General features: G+C 37.0%; 1 protein-coding gene across 1 annotated transcript; it reads left to right on the forward strand.

Moving 5' to 3' along the window:
- The first annotated feature begins 1326 nt into the window (after nucleotides 1-1326).
- On the forward strand, nucleotides 1327-12805 carry pde6b (phosphodiesterase 6B, cGMP-specific, rod, beta). Its single transcript, XM_008424047.2, has 24 exons — nucleotides 1327-1815; nucleotides 1902-2151; nucleotides 2252-2563; nucleotides 3644-3796; nucleotides 4510-4599; nucleotides 4683-4823; nucleotides 4908-4982; nucleotides 5090-5154; nucleotides 5330-5396; nucleotides 5480-5527; nucleotides 6578-6727; nucleotides 6858-7001; nucleotides 7546-7611; nucleotides 7732-7881; nucleotides 7968-8075; nucleotides 8250-8359; nucleotides 8704-8791; nucleotides 8881-8981; nucleotides 9077-9184; nucleotides 9256-9319; nucleotides 9403-9477; nucleotides 10161-10244; nucleotides 10399-10552; nucleotides 10964-12805. The coding sequence occupies exons 2-24, from the start codon at nucleotides 1993-1995 to the stop codon at nucleotides 11014-11016; spliced, it is 2565 nt and encodes an 854-aa protein (XP_008422269.1). The 5' UTR covers nucleotides 1327-1815; nucleotides 1902-1992; the 3' UTR covers nucleotides 11017-12805.
- The last annotated feature ends 298 nt before the right edge of the window (nucleotides 12806-13103 follow it).

The following is a 13103-nucleotide window of genomic DNA, read 5'->3' on the forward strand; positions in this document are numbered from 1 at the left end:
AATAACTGTAGAACATTGCATTAACATCTATTAATTTCAAGACCTGATATCATTTACTTAGAAGTTTTTCCAACTGTGCCACTGCGGGCTGCACAGTGGTGCTTTCAGTAAGGTTCTGGGTTCTTCACACAAGTATCAACTAATGAATTAACTTCAAAGGGACCCATCCTTATATCAATTATGTGGCTTAATTTGTTTCGCTTACTGCTCACAAATACATCCCAACAGCCAATCACTCTGTTTCAAGAAGAATTATGCTCCAAACACAATATTGTTACATCTTTACATTTTGTGGTGGCATTTACATTTATGTTAATTTCTCTATATTTATTCAGTAGGGGAAGAAATCCCACATTACTGTAACAAAGTCAACACTTCCACAATTATTACAAACCTGCTCTTTAACATTTGGCTCTTGATGTGCCAAATATCCTCTCTCCTCTGCAGCTCCCTCCATGGGTTCTTAAAAAGATTTAGGTCCAAAAACTGAGACGGCGAAGGGAGAAGATTGATTCTATCTGTCTGATAAACCATTTCTACAAGCTCTTGTAGAAATCTCTTGAATAATTACCTAGTAAAAATATCCAATAATGACTCATTTTCAAGTTTACTATAAGATGCACTTGGAACTGAACTTGAAATATCCTGGTAACAGTTCATGAGATTAGTTTTTGGCAGAGAAATGGGCCCACAGCATTAAACGTCCTCCACCTTACTTTGCAAAGGGCATGAAAAGCTTTTCAACACATTCATCTTTTCTTACAAGTTTTTTGTAGCCTGTTTTCTAAAATACATTGAAACAATAAAAATTATGTTCCACATACCACACATTAGAGTTTTATGTATAACCATATGCATCTAATTTTAATCATAGGTCAAACAAGAGAGTATCTTGTTATAAGCCCAAAATCACATTCACTCACAGTTTGAGAACTAGCAGGGCAACAAACTTACATTCACACACATGCATGCATACACACCTGTCGTTATGCATTATAGTGGCAGCAGATTATCTATTTGACCTTTTGCTTAAGGTCTTTATGCAGCCTTATAATAGACGGGTCCTCCTAGCTCTGAATGAAAGGATTAGTTTTCCTCTGGAGGCGCTTTACATCCCTTTTTATTCATGTCAACCTGCAGGAAAGATTGTTTGCAGAAAAAAAGTTTGGATGGTGAGACCATTAGTGTCCAAAGAAAACAGAGGATCAGGCAAAGGAGGCCTTGTTTAAAAGAGTTAAGCAGCTTGTACAGGTTCAGAGAGGAATCATATTGAACATGTGGGATATAAAATACATTTGCTTAAAATTAATGTGATTTCTACGGATTTCTATGTGTGATTTCTGTTTGTTTTTTTTAGTTGCAACTAATAGAATTGCTTCAACAATATTCAATTTTGATTTTATTAGAAGAATTAAAAGAGTGTTTCAGAAATTAAGCTGCATCAAATCCTGCTGCTCGCCTGAATAAAAACATGCTACAGTCCATATCTACACTCTTACTACGACCGCAGTTATCAGGAGTGGAGTCATCCTGGTCTGAATGTACTGATGCAGAGTGAAGGCTGGGTCCTTTGGCCCACATATCTGTTACTACATGATCAGCTGATGAGTTTAGCATAGGTAGATCCCTGCTAACCTTCAGCACTATCTGCTGATGACAGAGGGATTGCTGGGATTCAGCCCTCTGCCTTCTCCTCAGGGCTCTCCCTCTTGCAGTCCACTCATCCAACTAAACAGGGGGATTATTAACTTTTTTTTTTTTTGCCTGCCTTTGAATGTGTTCACCTCATTTTCCCCCAATCTGTACATCACCTGGGTAAGATTTGTTTCTTTTCCTGAGTCGATAAAATGGTATTTGGAGTGTGAGTCGTTTGGCTTATTTGTGGTTTCTTGCTGGAGAAGCGGTTGCTCCATTAGAGCAGCACTGGAGCTTCATTGAGAGCAAAAGGAAGAGGACAAGGAATAGCTGACAGAAGAAGAGGAAGGAGGAAAAATGGGTGTGCAAAAAGAAGACGTGGAGAAGTTCCTTCGCGACAACCCTGCGTTTGCTGCAAAATACTTTTGCAAAACAATGAGCCCTTCTTCCATATCGAAGGTATCAGGACTCCCAGAAAAAGAGATTGACTTTGGAAAGCTGGAGGAACTTAGCCGGGTAAGTTACACATTTGATGATTTCTCAGGATAGAAACAAAATAATCTTTGTGAATTAAAAAAACAACAAAAACAAGCTTATATTTCTCTAATTTCCAAAGGTTGAGGAAAGCCGAATAATGTTTGATTTGATCAAAGACATGCAAGAGAACATCAACATGGAAAAGGTGGTCTTCAAGATCCTGAAGCGGCTCGGAGCTCTCATTCACGCCGACCGCTGCAGCCTGTTCATGTACCGGCAGCGGAACGGCATCGGAGAGCTGGCGACGAGGCTCTTCAACGTCTCGACCAACTCAGTCCTGGAGGACTGCGTGGTTTCACCAGACTCTGAGATCGTCTACCCTCTGGACTTGGGGATAGTTGGCAACGTGGCCCTCACCAAGAAGAATGTCAACGTGAAAGATGTCAAAGAGGTAAAGTGGGGGCAGGGAGGCTGGACATCAGTTTGTGAGTCAGAGCAAAAAGATGAACCAGAGAGAATTACTCTTGATGATGATGCATACAGCCTGAGACAGAAGCGAATGCAGCCAGCTCAAATTTATTGAATTTACCATAAAGTATTTCAGTCTCAAAACATCATATTTATTGTCAAGCACTTCCAAAACAAGTCTTCTTTTAAATTCACTCATAACACCTTCTGCAGAGTAAATATATAGGGAAGGTAATAACGTCAGAAAATGTCACAGTTGTTCAAATAATATGTGAACTGTGCTACTCTCTTGCTAACTAACCTAAACATGTCTTAAATGATCATTTCACAATGCTGAAGCTTTAGTAGGCATTAATGGTGATGTTAATTATACTAAATTAAACTCCATCCAACCTTGAAGCAGCTCTGATCAAGAGTCTTGTGCTTCAGTATTTGGCTATTCCACCCAATATAACCCCCAATTTTAAACCTTAAACTTAAATTTAAAGATAATCTAAAAGTAAATAATACAGATATTTGAAGTCCTGTGAATTAAAAGCTAGTTCATTTGATATCAAACATAATTTTAAATGTAACATTGAAATTAAATAGAAACAAATGACATATGCCCAATTTGTATTTACATGCGCATGTGCAGTCTCCCTGCTGTAGACCGGCACAAAGTGTGGTTGTAAATCTCATTGTCAGACATAATCCATTTATTCTCAGATCGCATCATCCTCTGCTGTAGCCATGGATTAGACGCTGCTGACATTTAGTTGGCTGTCAGCAGGAATGTAAAACAGATCAAAACTAGTTTGAGTTATTTCCATTCAACCTATGTATTCAAATAAATTAATCGATTGCTTATTTTCCAACCAAGTTTGCTGGACAGCAATAATGGCATTGGCCTATTTACTAAGATCTATTTAGTATTTTGAGATGTTTTTTAGTTAAATATCCAGAGTGCTTAAATCGGATTAACCACTTTTAAGAATTTACAGTTTTTCCTGCTAAACTCTTAATGTAGCATAAAAAAAACAAGACTTTCACACGTGTTTGTGAATATGTTCTACCTTTTCAGAGCCAGTATTTCAGTTCATTCGTTGATGAACTCACAGAATATGAGACCAGGAACGTGCTGGCAGCGCCCATCCTCAACGGCAAAGACCTGGTGGCCGTGATCATGGCCCTGAACAAAACCACAGGACCTCATTTCACCGGCCAGGATGAAGATGTGAGTCCACAAGCTACTGGTGGCGACGCGCCCAGCACAGCTGATGACTGAGCAGCAGAACAGTTCGGAAAAAATCTAATTCTTAGGAGAATTAGTGAAGTAAAGTAATCTAGTGCAGGTTCATGATGCAGGATTGAAACAAATAAAGCTAAACAGTCTACTATATTATTTCAAGGTTAATTGCAAGATTTTTATCACATGCAAAAATTATTTTTGTAATAAAGTTTCATTTTAATGAATGTATTTTTAAAGACTGAAAAGTATGCTTAGCTTAGAATTTAATATATTTTATAATTCTATTGTTGCATTATATATATGTATCTGTTAATTATTCATGTAGATGCTTATTTTCTTTTCTTTTTCATCGATTTATTTAATGTTGAGCACTTCCCTATTCCATATTTTTGTAAGATGGGCATTTGAATGAGTAATAAAAGAATTTTCAATATTAGAAAACAACCAAAAGACATTCAAATGTTCTATCACAGTTTCAAACTTCAATGTATTTTATTTTATGTGGTAAGCCGAGAAAAATAAGAAGTAATTGTTAAATAAGAAGTAAGAGGGAGAGTGAATTTTAAAATGTATTCTTTCTGTTTCATCATATAAAAGAGTCTTATGTTATGTCACCTTTCATGGTTATAACGCGATAAAATGTGGGGTCATTTTAAAGAAATATGACATATAAATCATGTTCCTGTTCGTGTCTGCAGCTCTTCCTGAAGTACCTGAAAATTGCCTCTCTGAACCTTAAGATCTTTCACCTAAGTTACCTCCACAACTGTGAGACACGCAAAGGACAGGTGTGGGCAAACGTTAAAACAAAAGTTTGTCATTCTTATGTCTGTATGTAAGCTGCATTTAAATCTTGTGTGTGTCCTTGTAGCTGCTGCTGTGGTCTGCCAACAAGGTGTTTGAAGAGCTGACAGACATCGAGCGACAGTTTCACAAAGCCTTGTACACAGTCCGGGCCTACCTCAACTGTGACCGATACTCTGTGGGGTTACTAGACATGACAAAGGAAAAGGTTTGGTGTCTATCTTTATTTTCTGGCCAAATTATTTTGTGTAATTTACCATGAAGGGACTGACTGCTACCCTCCTTCTTTTAGGAGTTCTTTGACATTTGGCCTGTGTTGATGGGAGAACAGCCACCTTACAGTGGACCTGTAACTCCAGATGGCAGGGTGCATTGTTTTATTCAACTTTCTCATCACTCGTCTATTCATTAAAAAAGTCTCTATTTTAGTTCGGCTTTGGTCTCTATTGCTAATCTATTTAATTTACCACTTAGGAAGTAATTTTCTACAAAGTGATTGACTACATACTCCATGGAAAAGAAGACATCAAAGTAATACCGTAAGTGCAAGTACAACCTTCTCTTGTTTTTATGTTTGGTCAACAGTGGTCCTGGTCAGTGATGCTTTTACTTTAACACTTTTCAAATGAGTTTGAAGAATGCTAACCTAATAATCACAGATCAGTAACAGACTGATCATCTTCTGACTTATCTTTTCTTCAATTTGTCACAAAGAAATCCACCTGCGGACCACTGGGCCTTGAGCAGCGGCCTTCCCACTTACGTTGCTGAGAGCGGCTTTGTGAGTTTTCTTTTCAACAACTGCAGCGAGCTGCTGAATTATCTGAAGCCAAATTAATTAGTCTGCTCCTTTCCGCCCTTCAGATCTGTAACATCATGAATGCGGCCGCTGATGAGATGTTTCAGTTCCAGGTGAGAAACTTTACGTACATCCAGGTGCTTCACCAAACACTTCTTTTTGTAAAAACTTGATGATTTACAGTTTATTGGGTGACAATGGCTGGGTGGACGGTCAACCTCAACGGCATGAATGAATGCAGCTTGAATTAAAGGTTAACATGCTGTTGAATCGGTTGTTGCTGTTCGTGACTTAAAAAGCTCTAGCTGGTTTGCTGTAGTAGTAGAAGAGTTTTAGCATTAGAGAAAAAACACATTTATTAAAAGATTGACTCAAATTTAACTGTAATATAAAAATACCTTAATTTCCTTATGATGATAATGTGCATTATATTTCTCTGGCAAATATTTGTAMCAGCTTCCAAGTACATTGGAAAGGAAATTGATGAATTAGAAAAAAAATCAAACAAATGCTGTCACGCTATTACCGTGATAATCTCATACATTATTTATGGTAGGGAAAGTATTTGGTCATACAGGAAAAACCAACTCACCTGGTTTATAGATTACAAAAAGAAAGCTGTAGGAACTGCACCTGGTTGAATTTATAATGATAAATTAACAATATTTAACTTTGTTCTATGCTAAGAAATTAGAAACCATACACAATCGTCCTTCCAAAATATATATATATTTTTAGTTATTTAAAAAAAGAACTGCATTTGAATGATTAAGAAAATAAGATATATTAACTAAAAAAAGAATTATAAAAATATTTATTTCAAACTATTGTTCCTATCTTTAAAGAATAGATATATGTGGCATGATCATCAGCACTTTGTTGGACATGATCTGTCCCAAATTAATATTTATTTTTAGTATTATATCACCGATTATGTTGTTTTCTTTTTTTGTTTGTTTTGTTAAAAACAAATGTGACTGTATCTGTTTTAAACGCATCTATCTACATTTTGGTCCCTACGTACTTTGTTTGCTAATGCACTTAATTTCTACTAATTGAGAAGTGTCTTGGAAATGTTTGGAAATTGCTGACTGAAATAAATATGAAATCAAGTTATACATACAGACAATTACAGACTTGATTGTGTTTTCTTGTCATCGCAGAAAGAGCCGCTGGATGACAGTGGCTGGACCATAAAAAATGTTCTCTCGCTTCCAATTGTCAACAAGAAAGAAGAAATAGTCGGCGTGGCAACGTTTTACAACAGGAAAGATGGGAAGCCATTTGATGATCATGATGAAAATCTCATGGAGGTATAACTAATCTGTCTTTGTGGTTGACTAAATGAATTTGTACAATTTCATCAAATTACAAAGATCCATGATTTTGTTTCCCCCCTAATATTTATTGAAAGTATTTTATGTAAATTTTTCTGATTCCCAGGCTTTGACTCAGTTCCTGGGATGGTCAGCTCTGAACACGGACACGTACGACAAAATGAACAAGCTCGAGAACCGAAAGGACATCGCTCAAGATATGGTGCTCTACCACGTCAAATGTCGAAATGATGAAATTCAGAATATCCTGGTCAGTGGTATTTTTACTTAAAAAAATATACAACATTCTTATTTTCAAAGGCGGATTTTTACTTCAAGAATCCGTTAAGATTACGTAAATAGAAATCTACCCCTACTTAATATCAGAGTAACTGGTGAGAAGGGATTGGCTGCAAAATACATTAAAACTAATTTGGAGTGACTTTAAATAAATTAAGTGACATAAAGCTATTGTGAATTTTTTTTGTCATCTGCAGTTTGTTGTACAAAGTGTCAGCATTTTATTTATGCAAGTCCATTCTTCGTTAGCAAAAGGGAGTCAAAAGACAGACTACAAACAGCCCACAAAGTGTTAAAGGTTCAGGGTTAATGACTGAAGTAATGAATCAGGGTTGTATCATGGAGACACGTTAAATTAGACTAAATGGATGCTTTAATTCTCCATTCTTCTAAAAGCACCATAAAATGAAAGAAAAGTGTCAGTAATTTTGATTGCCTTTTAAATGTTAGTATTTTTCATATTTTTTTCCCCTTGATTTTTAATTGATTTAAGTATATAATGCCAATTTTTCTAGAACACAAGAGAGGTCTATGACTGTGAGCCCTGGGACTGTGAAGAAGAGGATCTTCTTGACATTCTGGTAATGCCTGAACTTGTGTGTTTTGGGTTTCCAACTATAAAGGTTTCTTTTATTTAGGAAAAAAACGAAATAAAATCAGAGTGTGAATCTATTTTTCATTTTCTGGTGTCGTCCTTTTAGAAAAAAAACCTGCCACCTCTTATCAAGAAATTTGAGATCTACGAGTTTCGCTTCTCAGATTTTAACTGCACAGAACTGGAGCTGGTGAAATGCGGGATCCAGATGTATTACGAAGTCGGTGTAGTGAAGAAGTTCCAGATTCCTCAAGAAGTAATATAGTTGCACATGTAAACAAGGTTTATTGTTGAGAGTGTGCGCAAACAGTTTGAGATATTAACTCTTTAATGTCCTCTCAGGTGCTGGTTCGCTTCATGTACTCTGTCAGTAAAGGCTACAGAAAAATCACCTACCACAACTGGCGTCATGGCTTCAACGTGGGACAGACCATGTTCACATTGTTAACGGTATCCGTTAAAATATGCAATATGTTTTTAAGCATATTGCAGTGCCCATTTATAAAACAGTAAAACAAAATGAACCAGTTAAATTTTTTATTTTAACTTGTTTAGTTGCAGTTTATTATTCAAAACACAAATATTTCTGTTTCACACTGCATATTTATTTCTTTTTGTCCTCAGACAGGGCATCTGAAGCGATATTACACAGACCTAGAAGTCATGGCCATGATAACAGCAGGATTTCTGCATGATATTGATCACAGAGGAACAAACAACTTGTACCAGGTCAAGTAAGTGACTACAGTCTCACAGGACATCTCTTTCAACATTTAAATTGAATACTTTCAACTTTCAAGAAGTTGTAACCTACTGTGAACTACAAGAAATCCAGCAAGCTATTGCAAATGTCTTGTGCTTGTAAGCCAACTGGATCATAATTCCTTACTGAGCCAGTTTATTAATTATGGCTTAAGTTTTGCAACAGCTCACCGATTTAAGTTACTATTGCCGTGGCGAGCCTGAATGAAAGGCAATTTAAAAATACGTTTGAGTTAGACTTGGCTTTTCAGTTGAGTCAGACGACGGTTAAGTTGTCAGATATTTAAGGATTTTTTTATGTTATTTAATCCAACAGATCTGGTAATCCTCTGGCCAAGTTACACGGCTCCTCCATCCTGGAACGACACCATCTAGAGTTTGGAAAGTTTCTTCTCTCTGACGAGGTAAAGAAATGTCGTTTAACCTAACATGTGGGCTACGTGTCTTACAGTCTCTGAACATACCGACGTCGCTCTTTGTTTTTCATCTGCAGTCACTGAACATCTACCAGAACCTGAACAGGCGGCAGGTAGATCACGTGATCCATCTTACCGACATTGCCATCATTGCCACTGACCTGGCTCTGTATTTCAAGTGAGTAGCATCTCTGACTTTTCAGTCCAGTCTTGTCGATAAATTTTTCTCTTGGTGAAAAATGAGTTAAAGTGATTCATCTTCTATTGTCACAGGAAGAGAACAATGTTCCAAAAGATTGTGGACCTTTCAAAAACATATGAAGATGAAAAGAAATGGGTGGATTTCATGTCTCTAGAAACAACCAGAAAAGAGATCGTCATGTGAGTGAAATGAAAACAACTCGGGCGTCTACTGTCCAGTGGGTTTATAACCTGGATAATGTTTATTCCAGGGCCATGATGATGACAGCATGCGACTTGTCGGCCATCACGAAGCCCTGGGAAGTCCAGAGCAAGGTAAGAGTAATGAGAATAAAAGGTTTAAACAAAGATGGGAAGCTGGTTGTTGGCAGATGAAGAACTGAGTGTGTGCTTTTCAGGTTGCCTTGTCTGTGGCGGCAGAGTTTTGGGAGCAGGGTGATTTGGAGAGGACAGTGCTGGAACAGCAACCTATTGTGAGTTTGCAAGTTGCAATTGTACCAACGTTGCATAAATGGGTGTTATAAGAAAAAAAGTAGAACACTGCAGCAAGGATAAATTCAGCACCAAATACAAGAATACTGCACAATTATCACAAATTTTTTTTAGAAAGATTGTAAAGGAATATGCATTTATTATACTATAGCACAATCTTACATGGAAAAAAGATTAGCTCAGCAGGAAGCTTTGGATCTCTCACTTCCTTTACATCCTCCCCACTGGCAAGAAAAAGTAGGGTTCTTGATTGGCTTTGTCACAGTCTCAGTAATTTAAAGCTTTTAAATGATTGTTCTGTCATTTAAACAGTTTGTAGGTTTAGAGTTGTATTTAGCTGTTTTATCGCAATTTTATTTGTAAGCAATAAGATTATTGCTTACAATGCAAAATTATTGCTGTTAATGTGAGTTTATATGGACAATTATATGGACAAAACAATTTTGCTGTAGCCATTTCATGAGTTATATTGACTAACACTCAAATGCTTTTCTCAAATGTCCTTTTTTTTTGTTTGTCCTATTTTGAAGGCCATCTCAGAGAAATAGACCTTTGCATCACATCATATTTAAAACTATGGGAATCATGAAATTATAAATTACCATTTAAAAGAAATTACTTCCATCATTGAGTTTTCACATTTTAATTATGTCTTTTCCACCAGCCCATGATGGACAGGAACAAATCAGCAGAGCTTCCAAAGCTACAATGTGGCTTCATTGACTTTGTCTGCACATTCGTCTACAAGGTATTGCCTACAATAGGGTCTTAATCCATAAAAAAGAAAGCTATGTTTGTGTTGATTTCACAGCAAAACAATGGGTTTGACCAAAACCCACCATCTGATGTAATTCTCATTTTGTTCCCCCTTCAGCCATTTGTTCTTGATTTTGTCTTCTCAGGAATTTTCTCGCTTCCACCCCCAAATCCAGCCTATGTTAGATGGCATCCTTAACAACAGGAAAGAGTGGAATGCAAAAAAAGAGGAATATGAAGCTAAACTCAAAGCCATAGAGGATGAGAAGGCTGCAAAAGAGGCTGCAAAGGCTGCAAAAGGTAAAGTGATCCTTTAAACTCACTGCTCTGAGACAAATGTTCATTGCCATCTGATATTTTGCTCTATCCAGTTTGACTAAGTCATAAAACAATGTACTATATAATGTCTGTAAACCACTATGGATTATACCAATAATGCATGCTATAAGTCATGAATGTTATAAAAAGTGAAAACTCTCCTGACAATGGTTCCATGTTGTTGAAAGAACATCAGCCCATAATTTTGTAAATGTGGTCAAGATTAGCTGTGGCTCCTAACTTCTCTACATAGGAAAAAGTTGAAGGAGGAGCACTTGTAAGACCAACTTTACATAATTGAACATTTTAAATAGGAAGAAGCTCTGACTATAATGTGTAAACAACTACACATGCAAAAAGTAATTTATTTTTTTCTATTTATTCTTCACATAGCTGCTGCAAACAACCCGAGTGGTGGAGGCTCCAAGACCTGCTCCGTTTGCTAAAAGACTCTAAAGACAGTGGAAGCTCAGAATCATCTGAAAAGAAATATTTTGAATATTTTGGACAGACTGACAAGAAAAAAGCTCTAAAATGAAGAAGTTGGATATGTTCGCAAAGCCCCAAAGTACTTATAAGCCTCCCGCAGACTTAACACGCCACCCAGGAGGAGAGCAGCAAATGTCATGGTCAGACAGTGGAGAATTAGGGGGGGGGTTGTCCCATTGGACTGTCAATTATTGAAACCACACAAAAAACCTTGTAAAAGTACACATCAGGTCAGTGCTTCTGAGCAGGGCTGCACACAGAATAAAACATGTGTGGGGTTTAAATGATCCCATCTTTTAAAACCACAGAAGGGTTAAAGAGTACAAGTTTCAGTCAGAGAAGAAAAAGCCTGAACAGAAAGAGCTCTGCACTTCAGCTAAAATAATGGGACATGGTAAAACATCAGTCATTACTGGGACATCACTGAGGCCCTGAATCAAATGTTGTTGTATTTAACTTTAACAATATTGTTTTCATTTTGATTTCACTTTTGTCTCAAACATATTGTGTTTTGAGAATTACTTTTAGGTACTTGACAGGTATAGACTTAACATACTGTCTCTTCTGTACAGATAATACGTTTTTGTATGCGTTTGTTTTGTTTCAGAAGGTGTCACAAGATAATCATTGTAAATACGTTACATAGCCACTGGTAGCCTTGCCATGTACCATATGTACTGCATTACATGACAGAGAAAACATAGCTCTGTTACATTTTTATGGACAAGACCAGACTGTAAAAAGGCCTCTTAGAAAGTAGCACATCTACATCTTCTAGCAATTGTTTTCAATGTTCACTCTTTCCAGTCACTATTTACAAATGAGAGCGTGTTTACTTTGATTGCAGAGATCTACATCTACAATTTGCTACAATTAGTAAGGCAACTTGCCATGTGGTAATCATGTGCAATAGCTATGCATGTTTCCAATCAACAAAATCTGTAGCTGCTTATCTGTGATGCCTTTATAATGTACATACGGAGTCTGTATGTGTGTGTGTGTGTCTGTGTGTGTGTGTCTCTGTGTGAGAGAGAGCGAGAGAGAATAGCCTAGAAAACCTTGTATAAAGTGAGTAGATCAATGTATTTGGAAATAGATCCTGTTCAGAGACATTGGTGGGTCCAAAACTGGGATTCAAATTATTTTGCATTTTATCTATTTGGACTGGAATGCTTGTCTTAAAGTAAGAGCAAGAAGCTAAAAAAAATGGCTTTAAAAATAAGCCTGTACTCCGCAGGCACTGCGTTGGGCATGAACGGAACGCAATCCACACATCGCAAAGAATATGGAAACTTTACTCATTCATAAGATCAAGAAGATGAACCCAGGACTGTGGTGCTGTAGGGCAGCAGTGCTACCAACCATTCAGACTCCTGGCTCATAAAGCTGATCCAGTCTACAGACTGAGCAACCTGACTTTGTGTAACGACATGTACATACTGCCTCTACAGTTGTAAATACAATATTTTTAAAGGTGAAATAGTAACGCTTACAGAATCGTATTGCTCTTATTGAGCCGTGAGTTTATGCTTGCCTCAGTTTAGCTTTAACATTTTCCACTTATTAAAGTGAGGTCTGAATGTATAAGATTAAAATATTAGGTATTAATGTCACCTGTATGTGCTGTTGATACATCTGTAACACATTTGTTGTAGTTATTTTAATTTAAAGCCAGCGAGTTAAAGCTTGCCTCATCGTCTGGTCCTTGTGTACAATGATGACTCAAATAAAGCAAATGTATTTTTATGTTGTCATGATGTGAGTTGATTCCTGCCATTCTAAAGTAAAACTTTACAGAAGATGAAGCTGAATTTATTTAAAAGAGAGATAAAAACACGCTTCAGCGTTGAAACATGAACATTTAACAGTCTGCCTATGTTTTGTAGTTTGTGCCAAACAATATTTCCATTCAGAGTACATAATGAAGGTTAGAATGTTACACAACACAGGAGTATTCTGTCCACACTGCACTTTTTACTACTGGTCCCCGACCCTAATCCCGGGATTAGAGCTAAACTAGGCTGGGATTACAGCAGTGCTTTTC

This window comes from Poecilia reticulata, linkage group LG12 (assembly GCF_000633615.1).
Source record: "Poecilia reticulata strain Guanapo linkage group LG12, Guppy_female_1.0+MT, whole genome shotgun sequence".
Classification (NCBI taxonomy): Eukaryota; Metazoa; Chordata; class Actinopteri; order Cyprinodontiformes; family Poeciliidae; genus Poecilia; species Poecilia reticulata.